The sequence below is a fragment of the Polyodon spathula genome, chromosome 19, assembly GCF_017654505.1.
Source record: "Polyodon spathula isolate WHYD16114869_AA chromosome 19, ASM1765450v1, whole genome shotgun sequence".
Taxonomy (NCBI): domain Eukaryota; kingdom Metazoa; phylum Chordata; class Actinopteri; order Acipenseriformes; family Polyodontidae; genus Polyodon; species Polyodon spathula.
In genome coordinates this window covers 21673278-21690588 of record NC_054552.1, presented here as the reverse complement: position 1 = coordinate 21690588, position 17311 = coordinate 21673278, and the positions used below count along the sequence as shown (strand labels likewise).

Here is a 17311-nt window from a genome sequence, read left to right as displayed (position 1 = left end):
CATTTCTGTAAATCGCCACCCTTGAAAAGACAATGACGAGAAGGTAAACTGGGTTAGGTATTAGATTGGGTTGTGTCCATTTTGCCAGGAGTGTCAGTCTTCTCCCTTGGCTGCTGTGGTGTGGACAGGTGCTCCAGCTCGTAACTTCCGTTCTCTGCTCCCGGCCTCACCTCTCCCGAGCGCGGCCCCTTCTTATACACCAGGATCTGCTGCAGCTGCTGTCCTGCGTAGTCCGGTTTAGCCGTCAGCGGCCCAGCCGGCACCTTCAGGCCCAGAATGTCTGGCACCATATAGGATTTCAGCCAGCCCACCAGAGGGGTGCTGCCGGGAGTGTAGTGCGTCTGTCTGTGATAGAACAAGAGGCCGTCCACCTGGAGAGATCAAGTCACTGATCAGTTTGGGCAGCAGCAACAATTGTTAATTTATTCCTCATTTGATTTATAACAGGGTATATTGCTAGCTTTCATAGTGCCCTGTCAGTGATACAATCACCATATTACAAGCTACAGCACCATGAAAAAGTAGGTTACCATGATCAACTGCCACCACATGTACAGGTTATTTATAAAGACACTTGGGGACAAAATAGAAATAAAAGGTATTAGCATGAACTTCTGGAGTGAGAGGTGCCACACACAGCAATGTGCTCCTGTAACAGGGAACCCACTGTCCGTGATGAAGGTGGAGTCACTGGAAAGCGTGGATGCGTATTCGCTGCTTGATTGACAGAAGACTAGAAGGTTGGGATTGGCACGCCCTGCAGGAGCGCAGATTTATTTACATATCAAACAAAAGTTGCCGTGAAGACAGCTTGCGCTACTCTGCTAACAAATGGAGGCTCCGCTTCCACACCCATCTGCTATACTGGGTGAGATCTATTATCCTGAAACTAACTCCCTGTCCCTTGGGCAGTTCACCCAACTCCATCATTGGCGCGTTGCAGCTTCCTTCTCCTGGAACAAACCTATGACCTTGGAGTATACACACAATCAGTGTGAGAGGTGGTCTCTTCCGTTTCCTCAACCCAGTCGTTCTGCAGCACAGACTGACCAATGTTTCTGCAGCAGAAGTGATCTGTATAATCAGGACCTTATATCTGCTGATTAGGAGCTCGCAGCTGGTAAACACACACACTGCTCCCTCCCGCAACAAAGCAGGCAGGCTGCTGCACACAGAGCATGAAAATCAATCCTTTTCTTATTTATACACTCTATTTACAATACACAATCACAGAAGCCCCCTCCTTGTGTGCACAGCCCTAGCCCTGCTACAGCTCCACATTGTCACAATTTCCCTGTGGCCCTTCTAGATTACTCTAATTACAATATAAATGAAATTGAATATTGTACACTTATCTGCAATCTAGCAAACTTAATCAAGCAAATGTTACATGATAGAGCAAAAAGCTTCAAATGGAATTACTGTCCCCTAATCTGTGATGTTTGAAACCATTCTTAGCTTTTTCTTTACTACTCAAGACTATGCTGTTCATTCACCAGCTCCTCTTCAGTTATAGGTGTCTGTCATAGATGTATGTAATGTAAACTGGATCAGTCAGAGCATCTTAAGAAAAGAAAGCACCAGCAGTAACTAGTGCACACAACTGTAGTGAACTCACTCTACAAGGTGAAATCCACTTCCCCCAATGAAAAGCGCTTGTACCTGGAAGCTGTACTCCGCAGCGAAGGCCTGACAGATGGACGCAGCCGAGCACGGGACGCTTTGCAGGGTAACAAACCTGAACTGTGTGCAGAAAGAAAAAACATTCAGAAAAAAAACATTAATTGTTGAAAAGAAAAGCATTCCATAAACCTTTTGCACTTACATTAGCTGCATATGTCTCAAATGTGCAGTTTTATATTATATATATATATAATTACACACACAAAAATATAAACACAACATGCAACAATTTCAAATATTTTACCGAGTTACAGTTCATATAAGGAAATCAGTCAATTGAAATAAATTCATTAGGCCCTAATCTATGGATTTCACATCACTGGGAATACAGATATGTATCTGTTGGCCACAGACACCTTAAAAAAAAAAAAAAAAAAAGGTAGGGGCGTGGATGAGAAAACCAGTCAGTATCTGGTGTGACCACCATTTGCCTCATGCAGTGCGACGCATCTCCTTCGCATAGAGTTGATCAGGCTGTTGATTGTGGCCTGTGGAATGTTGTCCCACTCCTCTTCAATGGCTGTACGAAGTTGCTGGATATTGGCGGGAACTGGAACATGTAGTCGTACACGTCGATCCAAAGCATCCCAAACATGCTCAATGGGTGACATGTCTGGTGAGTATGTAGGCCATGGAAGAACTGGGGTCTGTGGTTGTGAGGCTGGTTGGACGTACTGCCAAATTCTCTAAAATGACTTGAGGCGGCTTATGGTAGAGAAATGAACATTCAATTCTCTGGCAACAGCTCTGGTGGACATTCCTGCAGTCAGCATGCCAATTGCACGCTCCCTCAAAACTTGAGACATCTGTGGCATTGTGTTGTGCGAAAAAACTGCACATTTTAGAGTGGCCTCTATGTATGCGCCGTACCACAGAGTCTACCAGCCTCTGGAATTCTGCAGGAGGGATGCGGCACCATTCTTCCACAAAAAAGTCAGTCAACTCACGCCTGGTTGATGGAGGTGGAAAACATTGTCTCAGGCGTCATTCCAGAATATCCTATAAATGCTCGATTGGGTTCAGATCTGGTGACTGAGAAGGCCATGACATATGGATAACATCAGTGTCATGCTCATCAAACCAGTGGGCGACCACACATGCTCTGTGGATGGGGGCATTGTCATCCTTGGACTTGCAACTGTGCATTGCCAGATGTGATGAGCGGTTTGTGCAATGTAAACCGGCTATTGTATCCCACTCTGTGGAGTTCTCGGCGGACCGTTTCTGATGAAACTAGCTGCTCGCACCCCAGGTTGAAATTTGAGGTTAAATGATCTGCAGTTGCTTGCCTGTTTTGCCTTGCACTTCGAATTAATGCACAGATATCACAATCCTGGAGTATGCATTTCCACCCACTGTTGCCCTTTGCTGATGACGTCTTTCCCTCGGAGTTCCATGCTGACATCATCATAGACACCGCTGCTCAGCAAGTTGAGCTGTCTTGGTCACTGAAGCTCCTGCCAAACGCGCCCCAACAATCACCCCTCTTTCAAAGTCACCGAGGTCTCCTCTTGCAGCCATGCAAGCCATAATTATAGGCAACCAGGACTATCCAGCATTTTTATACATGACCATAAGCATGCTGGGATGTTATTTACTTAATTAACGCATGAGCCACACCTGTGTGGAAGCCATTGCTTTCAACATACTTGGTATCCCTTATTTACCCAGGTGTTTCCATTTTGTTTTGTCCACTATCTGTGTATATATACACACACACACTGAGTGTACAAAACATTAGGAACACCTTCCTAATATTGAGTTGCACCCCCTTTTGCCCTCAGAACAGCCTCAATTCGTCAGGGCATGGACTCTGCAAGGTGTCGAAATCGTTCCATAGGGATGCTGGCCCATGTTGACTCCAATGCTTCCCACAGTTGTGTCAAGTTGGCTGGTAGTGGATCTCTACTCCGAATAGCTTGTTCCATCTCATCCCACAGATGCTCAATTGGATTGAGATCTGGTTACTGGGCAGGTCACTGCAGTAAGCTGAATTCACTGTCATGTTCGTGGAACCATTCCTGGACAATCCTAGCCAAATGGATACACTGCTGCCATGAAGAGATGCACTTGATTGGCAATGATGTTCAGATATCCTGTGGCACTCAAACATTGCTCCACTTTTACTCATGTGGTTTTCTCCATACCCTAGTCCTCTCATCAACGTGAAACAGCAGGAACCGGGATTCATCACACCAGGCAATGTTTTTCCAATCCTCCAGTGTCCAGGGTTTTCGTTCCTTAGCCCACTACAACCGCAGTTTGTGTTTTGCTAAAAGAAGTGGATCTCTGTTAGGTCATTGGCTGCCATACCCCATTTGTGTCAAGGTACGATGAGTTGTGCATTTTTTTATGGGTCTTTCGGTACCAATGTTGTACTGGACTGTCAGTTGACTAACTGTAGCCCGTCTGTTGCTCTGCACAATTTGTGTCAGCCTCCTTTGGCCTCTTTCATCAGTGAGCCGTTTTCGACCACTGGCCTGCCGTTGGCTGGATGTCCTTTGAGTGGTGGACCATCCTTGATACACACAGGAAACTGTTGAGCGTGAAAAAAACCAGCAGCGTTGCAGTTCTTGACACATTCAAACCAGCGTGCCTGGCACCTACTACCATACCTTGTTCAAAGGCACTTAAATCTTTTTTATCTTGCCCATTTACCCTCTGAATGGCACAATACACAATCCATGTCTAAATTGTGTCAAGGCTTACAAATCCTTCTTTAACCTGTATCCCCTTTATCTACACTGATTGAAGTGGATTTAACAGGTTACATCAATAAGGGATCATAGCTTTCACCTGGATTCACCTCATCAGTCTATTTCATGGAAAGAGCAGGTGTTCCTAATGTTTTGTACACTCAGTGTGTGTGTGTGTGTGTGTGTGTGTGTGTGTGTGTGTGTGTGTGTGTGTGTGCATATATAATTTCTAGCAAACATGTACTTATTTTAAAACAGACATCTGGTGCTACAGACAAGTCCCAGTTTGCTTGCCTTGTCTGGAAGCCTGTTACTGCTTTACTTCATTGGTCATTCCACCCCAGCAATGTCTCTGAGGTCAAAGCATCGTCAGGCAACAGGGGAAGCAGCAGATTGGTTTTTGATGGGTAAAAAGGCAGTGAAGTGAAAGACAGTCTAAAAGCATGGCTTGCAAACAGAGATTTATTTACCCAGAGTATGATTAGATATCAGGATTTAAAATGAAAACACATGTCTACTAAAACATGCAGTTCTTTCAAAACTGCACATTTGAGACCTATATGAATGTGCAAGGTGGAAAACCGTTGCTAGCTACAATTACTTTAAAAAGAAACTTTTATTTTTCTTATTTGAGCAGCATTCCAAAATATAAAAAGTGTTCAGAGTTGATACAATACAAAATCCAATCAGCGGTGATTCCAGTTTCAAATAAAAATCAATGAAGAGTAAATGGTCAAATACACCAAGACATTAAATTCAATACATTTTTTTACCAAGTTACTGTATATGTATACAATCCAAAATGCACTGCTGAAAAATAAATATTGCAGCTGCCACATGACAGGCTGTCGATTAACCAAGCAAAGTAAGTGATCATGCAGTCAAATAGATGTTAGCTTTGAACAATGCCATAGATTCCCCTTAGGTAATGGTCCATCAGTTACTTTGCCGGGTTAATCACATTGAGGTCTGGGCTATTATCCAAACACCACAAGTTATCCTGGAGCTATTGCAACATCTCTTTCAACGAAAGTGAAATAAAACTGATGCAAAGAACACTGACACGGCGCATTTCACCAAATTATAAAAGACAGCTATGACTGTTAATATGCAAGAAAATCTACAATATAAATGATTGCACAGATAGAACAATTATATATGCACAGACTAATAAACTAGCTGGTCAGTATCATACAAACCCCCTGTCAGGACTGTAAATGCAACATTGAAGCTGTTCCAGATTATCATATTGTGTTGATCCATTAAACCTACATCAGCAGTATAACCCTTAAAAAGTGTATACTCATCTGCAGATTATGATCCTCTCAACAAACTTGTCTTTTACCAAAAGAACATAAGTTTCCATAAAGATTTTCCCACTGTGATTTGCCTGTAAATGGTGTCGGACCCATCACATGATGTAAAGGACCAAGAGGTCCACTGGTATACAATACACACTGTGAACCAATAGGGTTTATACAGGTAAACCATACATGGTCTGCATGGAAAACACACACACATAGCCACAGCAGTCCCATTGACTGGCTTATAACTTAACGCAGTATGAAGGTTCACTACACTGGATGCCTACCGGATTGATCTTGGTTATTTCTGCGAGCTTCGCCTCCTCCTCCTGCACTTTCAACTGCAGCCAATAGAATCGGAACTCTGTCTGGAGGGAAAAGGACAAAAAAAAAAAAGACATTTAAGGAGGGCCCAGAATAAACACTGAAGACTATCTATAAAACCACATGCTTAGACACCGTGCTGAACTTTTCATAACGCAGTCCAAACTGATTTCTGAGGTTTTTTTTTCACATATTCTGAGAGAAAAGTATTTAATAAATCTTAGAACAAAAAAAGGGACCATTTTTTTCACCTCATTGCCCCTGCTTAGAATCCTGTTACGTTTGCTCTGTGTGTGTGTGTGTTTGTATATATATATATATATATATATATATATATATATATATATATATATATATATAAAATTGAAATCAATATTTTTCTTTTTTGACTGGTACATGAAAGTTTTCAGTCCACACTCAAGACCTGGGACTGAAGTTAGAGATAACTAAATGACAAACATATATTTCTCATAGTTCTGTTTTTACACCATCTGCTGGATAGCTGTTGCTATTACAGCAATATCGGCCAATATTTTACCAGCACTTCATTTTCACATTGTTCATGATGCTGACAGCCCCCCAGCTGCCTGTTTAGGTTCTCTGGATTGCAGGCATCCATCAAGCCCACCACACTCCCCAGGTATTGCTCAATCAGAGGGCTGAACAGAAGTATCTAACCCCACTGCACAAAGGGATTTGAATTGCCCATACCTGGCAGTCATACACAGGGTGTCCTCTCCAGCACATGACATCTAAGACATAGTACGTCCTGTCCACTTCACTGAAGATACAGTCCAGGATGGTGTAATCTAAAGACAGAGCCAGGGGAAACTTCTGTGTTCAATGACTTCATTCAACAAACAACTTCAAAACAACTTCATGCCGTGGCTCCTCAAAGCACATAATAACCCTTTCATGCACTATTAATAGACCAAGACACTTAGTTTTGTGCCAGTGACCTTTCCTTCCTGAGACAAGGTCATGAATGAAAGTGTTACAGAACACCCTGCAAAGTTTACAAGAAACCAATTTCGTTATCATTCTTATGTCCTGTGTTGTCCATATTGAATCATCATATTTTTTAATCACACTGCTAACGCTTTTACATTTTTTTGTCACACATCATAAATCATGAACTACATACAGTGGGGTGTTATGAAACATAAATCTTTCTCCTGGCGAATGTTCCCAGTAAATGTTGAAAACAATAATTCCCTTGTTGATTTACCTATGATGTGTGAATTAATAATAAATTCAAAACTATTGGGAATATGTTGAAAACTGCTGTGATATGGACAATAAGGAATTCTGCAACATGATTTGTCAAACTGAACAACTTTTCATGAATTCTGTTGTATTTTTTCATGAACTCTTTTCTGACTCTAGGATGTTGTATTGATACAGATCACTATTGCAAACAAGAAACTCAAAATAATATTGATTATTAATATTAATATGTAATATTTGTAGCTTTGAGAAAGTCTGACAGGAATACAAAGTTCACAATAAAAAAAGCACTTCAACTTTCTGGGCTTAATTTAGAAGCAAGACCAAAAGGGTAATTTTCTGAGAGGAATAAAACTAGGAACTGTATAAAACAAGAATTTGCTTGCAGTTAAATTACTGTTAGCAGTAGTGGTCAGGTCTTTATAATGTGTCTGTATATAACCCTACATACAAAGTCTATATGAGCATAAAGTATGCCGACTCACAGCCAGGCAGCCCCTTGTGTTTCTCAGACCTGTGGACGCACGTACCTTTTCCCATGGCAGAGTTGCGCCTGTTTCCACCTGGCAACAGGGAAGGGAAGCGGTTCACACAGTAGCCACTTTTCGTATAGACTGCAGTCGAACCCTAAAATTCAAAAAAATAAAATCATGACAATAAAAAGAACACAGTTCTCCAGCTGTCATTTCTAGTCAGTGACCTGAGAGTTCAGAGTGAAGAGCCATACAATTACAGTGGGGCACAGTTTCCAGGACATTATCCTTCCAAGTCAAGTCGTGCATACAAAACTAGAGCCATCAGTATGATGAGAAACTAGATTACCATGACTGTGTGATATATGTATATACCTGTACGACAGACCTGTCCTCCATATACAGCTCTGGAAAAATTAAGAGACCACTGCAAAATTATCAGTTTCTCTGGTTTTACTATTTATAGGTATGTGTTTGGGTAAAATGAACATTTTTGTTTTATTCTATAAACTACTGACAACATTTCTCCCAAATTCCAAATACAATATTGTCATTTAGAGCATTTATTTGCAGAAAATGACAACTGGGCAAAATAACAAAAAAGATGCAGTGCTGTCAGACCTCGAATAATGCAAAGAAAATAAGTTCATATTCATTTTTAAACAACACAATACTAATGTTTTAACTTAGGAAGAGTTCAGAAATCAATATTTGGTGGAATAACCCTGATTTTCAAGCACAGCTTTCATGTGTCTTGGCATGCTCTCCACCAGTCTTTCACATTGATGTTGGGTGACTTTATGCCACTTTTGGCGCAAAAATTCAAGCAGCTCTGCTTTGTTTGATGGCTAGTGACCATCCGCCTTCCTCTTGATCACATTCCAGAGGTTTTCAATGGGGTTCAGGTTTGGAGATTGGGCTGGCCATGACCGGGTCTTGATCTGGTGGTCCTCTATCCACACCTTGATTGACCTGGCTGTGTGGCATGGAGCATTGTCCTGCTGGAAAAACCAATCCTCAGAGTTGGGGAACACTGTCAGAGCAGAAGGAAGCAAGTTTTCTTCCAGGACAACCTTGTGCAGTGGTCTCTTAATTCTTTCCAGAGCTGTATATATTGTTTTATTCTAAGACTAACACAATGTTTCATGATCATTTCTTGGATTGATATTCTCCAGTTTAATTGTTCTGTTTCATCAATCACATTTATAAACGAGAGGAGGCCATTCAGCCCATCTAAGCCTGTCCGCTTCCTCATAGCTGATTGATCCAGAACTTTGTCAAGCTAGGTCTTAAAAGACCCAAGTGAATCTGCCTCACCAACATGACTAGGTAGCCCATTCTATACACTCACTGTGTGAAATGTAGTTGTTGCAAAGTGAAAGTAATATATAAAAATATCATTAATGGCTTCTGAAATAGGGCTGTAGGTTAAAATAAATCTTGCCAATATTAGAGGGTTAATATTTATTAGACAAAAAGGTGAGAGAACCATAGAAGACACATGTGAAGATACTATCTCAAAGAGTGTGGTCTGTTTCATTGATATGGCTGGGTATTAAAACATTTAAATGGTACAATATCAAGAAGACATCTTAATAACTCCACTAACAACCAGAGAACAGTAGCTTTGACAGTGAAATGATAAAGCAGGTAGCCAGAGTGACGAGGAGAGGAGAGAATGGGATGGGTCTTACCTTGGAAGCCACGATAAGAGACCTCTTCCCAACAGGACAGACCACCATTAGCCACTCAGTGGCCAGGTCCGAGGGGATGTCCACCAACCACTCCGACAGCATCAGCTGAGAGGAGACAGCAGCCGTCAGTAGAAAGACACATTCTTTATACAAAATGGTAAATCACACCAATAAGAATTATGCTCGTAGATCTATTAATAGCCAGTTTAAACAGCAAAATTATTCTGCAAGAATAATAGTTCATTGTTTTATTTAAACTTGGCCATGGTGGTAATCAGACATTGATTTTCTACATAAGCTACACATTTTAAATTTCATTTCCTAGTTCACCTCAATCTCTACAAGCAGGAAGAGTTTCTTTAACCCCTGCCAGGTACAATACTGCATGTTTTACTTCTTCAACACGGAGAACAAGATTTTTACTTTGACTGCTTACTCAGACAGTACAAAACAGTTTTCCATGTGGTGTTAGCATCTAAACTGTAGGGTCTCATTGATGTGGCCTTAGATTAAAACAACGTGTGAATCGTTTAATGTTTAATAGACAACAGTGGTTACGGGATCATAGAAAATAGTTTTGTACCAAACACTAAATTAACTCAAAAGGCAGGTTACACAAACACAAGTTAGCACTCAGTAGCGACTGCTGCTAATCCAGGTCAGTAAATACAAAATGTTTCTGTCTCTATACCCCCGAAACATCACAGGACCTCTGAAGTACAGCGTTGAGTTGCCCCTCACAGCGCTGCTTAATTAAATGTGGCAGCCTCTGTTGTCCCACATGCACATTTCTAATTAGACTGGCATGGTGGGTGAAAGTATTTTGAGACTGACCTGATTGGCATAGTGTTTTGGCAGTTTCTTCTTCTCCCCAAACTCCATTCCCTCTTCTTCTGCCTCCTCTTCCTCCCCCTGCTCTTCATCGCTGTCTGCTCCTGTCCAGTCACCATCGGCCAGCTGTCTGGCGTGGTTTACATAATTCAGCCTTTTCCTAAAAAACAAAAAACAAAGAAATGTCCTTATACAAACCTAGATTTATATATTGAGTCTGGGAAATCTGTGGGAAAACTCCTCACATATAAACGTTTTGGCAGAAGCCTTCATTATTATTACAATGATTTTGTGCAGAGGTTCTATTTCTATGCAATCGCAATGTTGAACGATTGAACGTTGAGCCCCATTTGTTATATAGGTCTCAAATAACCAATTTTGAAATATGCAAGTTACAGCAAAAAAAAAAAGAAAAAGATCTGCTTTTAATGTGTGTATGTGCCATGTTTTGTTATTCATTGAGACCAAAAACCAACCCCAATGACATTATCCTTTGGTGTGATGCTTAGTTAGGGTATTTGCAGGTTCTAACAGAACAACTACAACTACCTTATTTAGTGTAAATCATTTTGTTTTCAATTTGACTCTGGTGAGGTAAACGTATCTGTCATAATACTTTGCAGCAGGTATTAGGGCCTCACCTGCCCCTGTAATAGAGTCCTAGTCCTTATTAAGTGCTAGGTCCTAACAGCTTCTTTACACGATTTCAAAGCATGGTGTCAGGATACATTCGCCTCACTCAAAAAAAAAAAAAAAAGCCTGTTAGTTTTAAAGCCTTGGCTATTGCCCGTTATGAAGCCATGCAAATGTGATGTTTGCGCAATCATACACACTGCTGTGCAAAAGTCTCAGACATGTTGCATTTTTCTACTCTGATGCATTATGAGCATCAACAATTTACACCTGTGCCTTCTGCCAGTTCTGTTGTCTATTCAACGCTTGTCTTCTTTCTATTCCTTAAGGCTATTATCTTCAAGTATTGCTCATCCTTGTTAGACAGCTTTTTGGGTCTTGCAGTCCTGGGTTTGTCTATTACAGATGATAGTTCTCTGTACTTGCTGATTATGCTTCAGATACCACACCTTGAAAATCGAGTGATGCGAGCTATTTCACTCAATTATTTTCCTTCTTTATGCAAGTCAAGGTTGTTATAATAGTAGAAAACACTGGTGGAGGCTTTGAGTAAATTGTTAATGCTCATAATGCATCAGAGTAGAAAAATGCAAAATGTCTAAGACTTTTGCACAGCAGTGTATATAATATATATAAAGATAGGGATTCCAGAAAGCATCAAGCTGTGATGGTCCTGCCATCCAGCAATACTGGCAAATTGGCAAATCTCTGTGGCATGTTGAGAGCAATATTGTACAAATATTGCACAGTACTCACAATTTCTGCAGCTCCAGGAACCTGCGGCGTCGCTCGCTCTGCTCCAGCACACTGTATTTGGACTTGTACTGCGCAAGGCGAGGGTGGGGTGCCGACGTGCTGTTGGGCTCCTGAGAGACCGAGAAGCTGGCCGAGAGGGCCTCGCTGAGTTCGTCCATTGCGTTGCCTGAAGGCACAACTTTTATTTATTAATTTAAAGATCACTGAAAAAACTATTGGTTATATAGTAGTCTCCTCAAGACCAGCTGGTTATATAATGTCAACAAATACACCTACGTGACGTTATATTATGCCAAATATTAGTTTGTTATTTGTCCTGCAATTAAAAAACAAAAATAATAATACAAAATAACAAACTTTTTTTGAAAAAAAAAAAAAAATCTGCTGTTTAGGTCTGTTCTGAACCCGTTTTATACAAGGACTATTACACATTTGGTAAAATAAGCACAAGTTTTCACAACTTTTACTTACAATCAAACTGTAGGTTTATAGGACTACTTTGGGAAACTGGAGTAGGGACACTGCACATAAAAATACTATACCATCCAAAAAACATTAACGGTAGTTTGCATTAGAAGTACCAATAATTAGCAAGAAAATACACACAGCACTGCATAAAAATAAAATGCAGTCTGGGGGCAGGACATACAACATGTTGGGAAAATTACAAAACTAATGGTGTTTTTATAATGGGATCTGCCATAGAGAGGGGGGTGGTCTCTTATCATACCCACATCTCCACGACCCCTTTGGCAAGGAACTCAGGAGCACTCTCTTCATGTGCACAAGACTCTCAGTTAAAGTATAATCACTGGCCATGATACCCCAAAGGTGTTTTATAAAGGGATTTCCCACAGATATTTTTCAGGATGCTATATCTCAGGTTCAGGGAATCCCCAAGACTTGAAAATCGGTACGGGGTCCACCTCGGGCCCTTGTTGATCCCTCCAAGCGACGTGTCCTCAGCTGGAAAGGACCCCAATTTAGACTTTTTTGTCAACCTGGAGCTCAAAAGCTATTGGAAATCCAACCTTGACACGCCATCATGCTATAAATGTGAAAATTTGTTGAAAATGTAGCATTTGAAAATGGGTGACTCCCTGTGAAAGAGGGCCCCCAGACATGACTCTAGGAAGTTCAAAAGTTCAAAACAGGCTCTAGGCCCCGGGGTCATGGAGATATGAACCACGGGAAAGGTTGTTTTTGGATATTTTTGACGGGACATATCTCAGGTTCTGTGGGGGTTAGGAACCTTTTTTTGTGGCGGGGCCCCACGGGGCCCTTGCACAAGGAGTGCCATTTTCTCCAGTCTAGGTGCCAGGACGTTTTAGGAGGTGGTTCGAGGCGCTCTCCTGTGTCTATATCACTTTGAATGGTGGTTCTATGTGCTCGGGTACGAGAGATATGCCTGGAAAAGTGTTTTTCAACCCAGCCATAGCCATGAATGAGGCTAAACATCCTGAAAATATTTTTTGCAAAGGACTGCTAGAAAACTGAGCATATTACATTTAGGCTGATCCCAAGTCTAGAACTCTTCGAATGGTGGTTGTACATGCTCTGGTTCGAGATATATGACTGAAAATGTGTTTTTTAACACTGCCATAGACATGAATGGGGCTGAACAGACAAAATTATTTTTTGCAAAGAATTGCTACGAAACTGGACATGTTACATTCAGGCTGGTCCCAAGTCTAGAACCATTTGAATGGTGTTCCAGAAATATGCACTAAAAGTGACGGTTCTAAGCATAAGGTCATAGCGTGATTTGTGCCACCTAAGGACAGGTGCTTCTGGATTCATTATCTGCAAGTACTAAAGGTGCTCTGAGGCAAATTTTCAGCCTCCTAGTGCACGTGTTTGTTATTTAATTAAGTAATTTAGGACACAGTTGGCACAAAAAGCAGGAGGGACACCGGCCCTCAACGACCAGGATTGGAGACCCCTGCTAGCAGATTCATTGCTGCATATCACCAGATTTATATTGCACCCTTTTTAATTAAAACACCTAATGAATCTCTTCACTGTTTCTTGCTAATTCTGCATTTGTTATGTGCTTCTCCAGGCAGAATGTGTTTTATGAAACAAGCTGTGTGTAGTGTAGTGACTGTATCTTCTTTACAGCGAGTGTAAAGCAATGTTTTGTTGAAGAAATGTATATCTAGGTGTGTGTGTGTGTGAGCGTGTGCAAGGGCTGCATGGTGGTGTTCGTTGTAATAAGAAATACTTTTTTTCTACATTTATTTGTTTTTTTATATATAAAAAAAAAAAAGTTTTCTGGGGAGAGTAAAAAATACATTAACTTTGATTCATGTACTATGGGTTACTCTTAAATTAATTCACGATCCAGTTTATGGTAAACTGTGCATTCATGACTTAGAAACTCGGCTGTCAGCTGAGTCCCAAAAATTGGGCTAAACTCGAAAATGCAAAGCGGCCCAGAATTTGGGACGTTATGTAAAAAGTAAAAAGGCCCAGAATTTGAGACGTTATCTGCAAACCAAATCGGCCCTGAATTTGAGACGTTATCTGCAAACCAAATCGGCCCAGAATTTGTGACATTATCTGAAAAGCAAAGCGGCCCAGAATTTGGACGTAAATGAAAACAGGGGAAGTCTATGTAAAACTGTCATTACATTAGAGATAAACTAATGTAACCTGTAACAAAACGGCAACAGCGTACATATTTGATATTAAAATATATCGCGCAAACTATTAAAGATATACTGTATGCTATCGAAAGAAAAAAGTACCCCACCACAGAAAGCCAATTCTTACATGCGTGCATAACATGATAATTCATATAAATAAATAACCTATAGTGTGTTATATTAGTACAGCAAAATACCACATTATATTTGAACTGAAAGGTTGTGGAAAGAAGATCTCTCTTTCTCTCGCTCTCTCATCACAACGTTAAAAATGCCTGCAAGTTTTCCCACTCATGTGACGACATATTCGCGTGACAGACATGGACCAATCAAAACGCGAGACTGTTCCATCCCAAAAACCGGGACTGTGTCATACCTCCTGTAATTACTATAATTAGTACAGTAAATACTGGAATAGTAAAACTATAGTTACCGCAAAAATACAATGGTAAGTTATTGTGATAAAACTATAGTAAATGCACAACAATTTTACTATGGTATTTTCTTCCCTGAGCCGGCCCTGTAAGGCGAGTACAAATTTGTATATAGCCCTTTGGTAAAAACCTGCTCTAAACTTTATGTCCTCGGCTTCTGTTCAGGAATACATCACGACCCTATTCTGTCGTCTTCACTGTGACGCAGGAGGCAGGTTTCTGTGCAGAACATCTAAAACCCAATAAAAACACATTACCTTCTTTACCCTCATGCGTTTATGAATCAGCTGACCTGACTGACTCCTATTGCTGCATATTATTATTATGCATCTAATATTAAAACTTCTAAAATTCGTATACGTTTAGAAAACGTAAGCACTGTCAAAAAGAGTCTAGATTAATGTATTTCTTCCATGTCTTTTGGAATAACTCATCATCAAACATCATACACAAATTCGTGTATCATACATAAATAAGAAATAATACAAAACAGTATTTGACATACACAAAAAATACTTACCGCTTTTTGAAAACTTCACGGATAAGTACTCCAGTGTTGCCGCAACTTTTCGCTGGAATAACTGGATTTACCCAGAGTTCATACACACGCACGGACAAGCAATCTGTATAGAACGGCAATTATTTTTCGTTGACAGTTTATTATTTCCCTCTCTATAATTTGATATGCTATAGTTACTTTATTATATATAATAGTACATTTTTCATACCAATAACTGTTTGTCAGACTGTTTTTTTTTTTTTTTTTTTTTTTTTTTAAACCTTGAAACACGACTTCCTGTTATGCATCGCAGTGAATTTCGGGAGTTGTAGTTTTTAAAAATGAGCTTTTATTTCTTTCTTTTTTTTTTTCATTTTGTCTGCTTCACAGAAAGTTAGCAAGTAAAACAACTACATGTCTTCCGATTTTTTGGCCATTTGTGTGCATGTTATACTTTTTATCCATACAATTTCTCACTTTTACTGCCTTTCTCTTATTCACAGATGTAAAAAAGGGTTTTATTCTTCTGACGTTATGCGTTCTGTGTCTGTCCAGAAACACAGCAATGGTCAAACCCCTAACATTTGAAATAGCTGCCTGTGGAGATACCAGATTTTCCTAAATGTCCTGTCCTATAGTTCAGGTTCCACAGTGTGCCTCAAGGAATGAACATATATTCCTTTTCGCATTTCAGCCTCCGAGGGGCAGTAGAGAACTTCATTATTTTTTTAAAGAAAGAAAAAAAAAATCCTCAAACTTTCCCTGACAGTCCTTGTCAGTACGTCATGGAAATAGTTACACTGTTAAACAGCCGAGACTGAAGAATAGTTAAAATAAATAATTAATTATACAAACAAACAGACCGGGCGACACGCTGTGCGGCTTGAGGAAAGCGGTGGATGGATACGGTTAGGAACTAACATTAAGGATTGTTTTATTTTATTTATTTATTTATTAAACAGAAAATATGGTGCAAGTTTACAAAGTAATGTCAATCAAACCCACAATGCACTTGGAATATTCATTACTCATCCCTTTTTAGAAAAAAAAAAAATAAATGCCGTGCTTATTTCTCAGGGCAGGTCGCCTTTGTCCTGGAGCGAAATGTTGAAATAATGATTTCATTTGTGTTTTCCTTTCTGTAACCGAGCTGGAGATCAATCGCCCGCTTTTCTTTTGGATTATTACGTTTTAACCAGAAACAAAATATACGGATCTGCAACATTCTGAAAGAAACAACTGTTAAGACTTCACTGGCCGGTTCGTCCTTTTGGAGGAGGGACGCTGGGAACGGACTTGATGATAAGGGATCAATAACTGGAGATTTTAGCAGCTGCTGCTGTTGTTGACTTGCAAGGGCAAAGGGCGGTACAAGCAGAAAGGAACGTTTATCGAGAGGTCAGGGTTAGTGTTCATAAGCGCAACTATAAACTTTTGTATTTATTTCAAGTAGATTGTTGTTGTTGTTGTTGTTTTCGTGTGTTTGACAATAGAAGATCTAATCACGTTTGATTGCTTTATATATATATATATATAACAGAAATTATATATATATATATATATATATAATATATATATATATATATATATATATGTGTGTGTGTGTGTGTGTGTGTGTTATTATTATTAATTGATTAAATGAATACGCGATCAAAATAGTATACCATTTTCCGTGTGAATGTTTTACGATTTGTTTTCAAAACTACTTGGTATACGTGGCTGTCGGTATTTTAAAGGCCATGGGTTAGACAGGCTGTTTATTTAGAGTATTGAGAAATTGGTTTACGCGGTGGTTCCATGTTGACAGTTGCACGTTAGTGATAAATGACAGAGGAGTTAACTTTTTGTTTTGCGTACGTTTGCACTAAAGCTTTGTATTCTTTTATTATAGAAGTCCCGTTTACAAAACGTAAGTTTCAACACAACCTAATTACTTCCATGAGTTTTTACAAGCTGTGGACGTATATTTGACACTTGGAGCCTAGTTACTGCAATCTTATGATTCCCTTATTCCAAAAATTGTTATTTTTCAACCTAAGTGAACTACCAGCTTTTGACAAATACATACCTGTGCAATAGTTTTGTATCGAAGAGAATCTCTCCGTTTTC

General features: G+C 39.9%; 1 protein-coding gene across 2 annotated transcripts; it reads right to left on the bottom strand.

Annotated features, from left to right (window-relative positions):
- LOC121295053 (snurportin-1-like) lies at positions 1-15400 on the bottom strand. 2 transcript variants are annotated; one of them, XM_041219348.1, is made up of 9 exons: positions 15224-15400; positions 11622-11787; positions 10236-10392; positions 9402-9506; positions 7765-7861; positions 6719-6816; positions 5971-6051; positions 1663-1743; positions 1-371 (listed from the first exon to the last, which is right to left on the bottom strand). In XM_041219348.1, the coding sequence occupies exons 2-9, from the start codon at positions 11777-11779 to the stop codon at positions 54-56; spliced, it is 1095 nt and encodes a 364-aa protein (XP_041075282.1). In that variant the 5' UTR covers positions 11780-11787; positions 15224-15400; the 3' UTR covers positions 1-53. The 2 variants fall into 2 exon arrangements, with proteins under 2 accessions (XP_041075282.1, XP_041075283.1); XM_041219349.1 differs by lacking the exon at positions 15224-15400 and adding an exon at positions 14834-15121.
- Positions 15401-17311: the final 1911 nt, after the last annotated feature.